General features: G+C 67.8%; 1 protein-coding gene across 2 annotated transcripts; it reads right to left on the reverse strand.

Moving 5' to 3' along the window:
- Window positions 1–351: 351 nt before the first annotated feature.
- HAND1 (heart and neural crest derivatives expressed 1) lies at window positions 352–2,022 on the reverse strand. Of its 2 annotated transcripts, none has more exons than XM_038186404.2 (2): window positions 1,302–2,022; window positions 352–879 (listed from the first exon to the last, which is right to left on the reverse strand). In XM_038186404.2, the coding sequence occupies exons 1-2, from the start codon at window positions 1,803–1,805 to the stop codon at window positions 778–780; spliced, it is 606 nt and encodes a 201-aa protein (XP_038042332.1). In that variant the 5' UTR covers window positions 1,806–2,022; the 3' UTR covers window positions 352–777. The 2 variants fall into 2 exon arrangements, with proteins under 2 accessions (XP_038042332.1, XP_027324462.1); XM_027468661.3 differs by having other exon boundaries at window positions 352–882; window positions 1,302–2,017.
- Between the last annotated feature and the right edge of the window lie 436 nt (window positions 2,023–2,458).

The raw sequence follows: 2,458 nt of genomic DNA on the forward strand, positions 1-2,458 counted from the left end.
CCTGCGGACATTGCAGCCTTGACACAAATCGTTCCCACACAAACAGCACAAAAACAACCCCGAAGGAGACGTGCGGAGAGGATCCCGGCCGAGCCGTAGCGGAGACAATCCCTTAGCACGGCTCGACCCCGCGGCAGCGCACCGACAGAAGACCCAGCCTCAACCCCACAAAACCCCTCAGCAACACGGGATGGAGGCGGGGGGCCCGGCTGGGAGCCCCCACAGTGCCCAGAGCCCTGCAGCCCCCCTGCCCCTTCCTTCCCCTGCCCCTTCCAGCACCACCTCGGCCGCTTGGCCACGGCTCTTCGCGCGGCGGGGAAGGAGAGGAGGCTGGAGCCGAGGCCGTTTGCATGAAGTTTAAGTTTTTATTCGTTCGCTTTTGCGGCTGGTTTCGAAGCAGTCAGTTTTTTAAATACGTGCTGCGGCGCGCCCGGTCCCTCGGGAAGTGGTCGTGCGGAGCTGAGGTAGAAAACCCGGCCCAGGAGCGGTCCCAAATGCACCTCTAGGTAGTTTCAACGCAGCCACGCGGCTCGGGGCTTTACAGCAGCGACCGAGTGACACCGGCCCGGCCCGGCCCGGCTCGGGAAGGGAAGAAAGAAGGAAGGAAGGCAAGAAGGAAGGCGGCGGGGCGAGGGTGGATTGAGCCCGGCCGCCGACGGGGCGGGCAGGATCCGGCCCTCGCTCGCGTCCCGGCGGGGCCCCGCTGCCCGTGCCCGGGGGGAGCCGCCGCGCTCCGGGCAGAGCCGAGCCGGGCAGGGGTCGGTCATGGAGCGGGGCTCAGGGGTTCAGTTCCAGAGCCCAGACCTGCTGGGGCCACCCCGTGCGGCCCTTCAGCTTCTTCTCGCCGTGGCCCAAGGGCTGCGAGGAGTAGACCTCGGGCTGCTGCGGGAGGGAGGGGAGACGGGGAGAAAAGAGCGGTGAGGAGCGGAGCGGGGATTTGTTTTCTCTCTCTCTCCCTTTTTTTTTTTTTTTTTTTGGCTTTTTTCTGCAGCGGGGAGACCCGCGGTTCCCCCCGGGCAGCAGCCGGGACAGGGGCAGGACGAAGCGCCCCCCGCCCGCCCGCCCCAAATCCCTCGGGGAACGCGCCCGGGAGCCGGGAGCGCAGCCCCGGAGCCGTCGGGGCGGCTTTTCCTCCGCTTTTTTATTCTTTTTTTTTTTTTTTTTCTAGGGGAAAAAGGGGGGGGAGAAAAAAAAAAAAAAAAAAGGCAAAATCTCCGGCAGGGTGTCCCCCCAGCCCCGGCGGGGCGCTGGGCAGCGGGGCCGGGCAGCGCAGGGGAAAGGGGCCCGGGCCCCCCGCTTACCGTCTCCCTTTTCCTCTTGTTGTCCCGGCCGTCGGCCTTCTTCAGCTCGGCTTTGAAGCCCTCGGGGTCCCCGGGCTGGCTGTCCTTGGCCAGCACCTCCATCAGGTAGGCGATGTAGCTGGTGGCCAGGCGCAGCGTCTTGATTTTGGAGAGCTTGGTGTCGGCGGGCACGTTGGGGATGCACTCGCGGAGCTCGGCGAAGGCGCTGTTGATGCTCTCCGTCCTCCTCCTCTCCTTTTTGGGTCCCCCGACCCCTTTCCTTCGACCCAGGCGACCGCTGAGAGCCTCCAGCCTCCCCTGGCCGGCCGGGCCGTACTCGGCGGGGCCGTAATTAGGGCTCTGCCCGGGGAGCTCGGGGGTCACCTCGGCCGGGCTGAGCACCCAGCCGGGGAAATAGGTGCGCTCCTGGTGGCACCGCGCCGCCGGCCCGAAGAGGAAGGGGTCGTGCAGCATGTGGTGGTGGTGGTGGTGGTGGTGGTGCTGGTAGCCCCCCACCAGGTTCATGGTCCGCCCCGCTGGCCCCGGGGGCCGCGCTCAGCACCGCACCATGGCCGCGGGGGCCGCCCGGGGAGCGCTGCCCGGCTGGGGGCGGCGGGGAGAGGGGACGGGGACAGGGACAGGGATGGGGACAGGGATGGGGACGAGGATGGGGACGAGGACGAGGTCGACGGCGACGACGGGACGCTCCTCCGTGGGGCTGCGGCGGCGGCGGCGGCGGCTGGCTTTGGGGTTTGGGTTGTTTCGTTGTTGGCTCCTTTTTTTTTTCTTTTTTTTTTTTCTTTTTTTTTTTTTTTTAACCCCTTCTGGAGCCTCCCCAGCTTTGCCTTTATATAGGGCCGGGGGGCCCCCGGGGCTCCCCCCCCCGCCGCGGAGCCAATGGGCAGGGGAGGATGCTCGGGGGCCCCGGGGGGAGCGGGGCGGCGGAGGGGGGCGTGCGCCGCGCTCCCGGCTCGGTTTCTTTGGGCTCGCACCTCCGCCGCTCGCTTTCTCCTCCTGCTTGGTCCCTGCCCGCGGGGAGAAGGGGGCGAGGAGTGACCCGAGGGGGGACCCCAGCTGCTGCCCCGTCGCCGCTCGATCCCCTTCGCTTTTCTGCTGCCGGTGGCGGGGGTGCCCGAGCCCCCTTCCCCGGAGCGCAGCGCCCGTCGGGGGGCGAGGGG

The sequence above is a fragment of the Anas platyrhynchos genome, chromosome 14 (assembly GCF_047663525.1).
Source record: "Anas platyrhynchos isolate ZD024472 breed Pekin duck chromosome 14, IASCAAS_PekinDuck_T2T, whole genome shotgun sequence".
Taxonomy (NCBI): domain Eukaryota; kingdom Metazoa; phylum Chordata; class Aves; order Anseriformes; family Anatidae; genus Anas; species Anas platyrhynchos.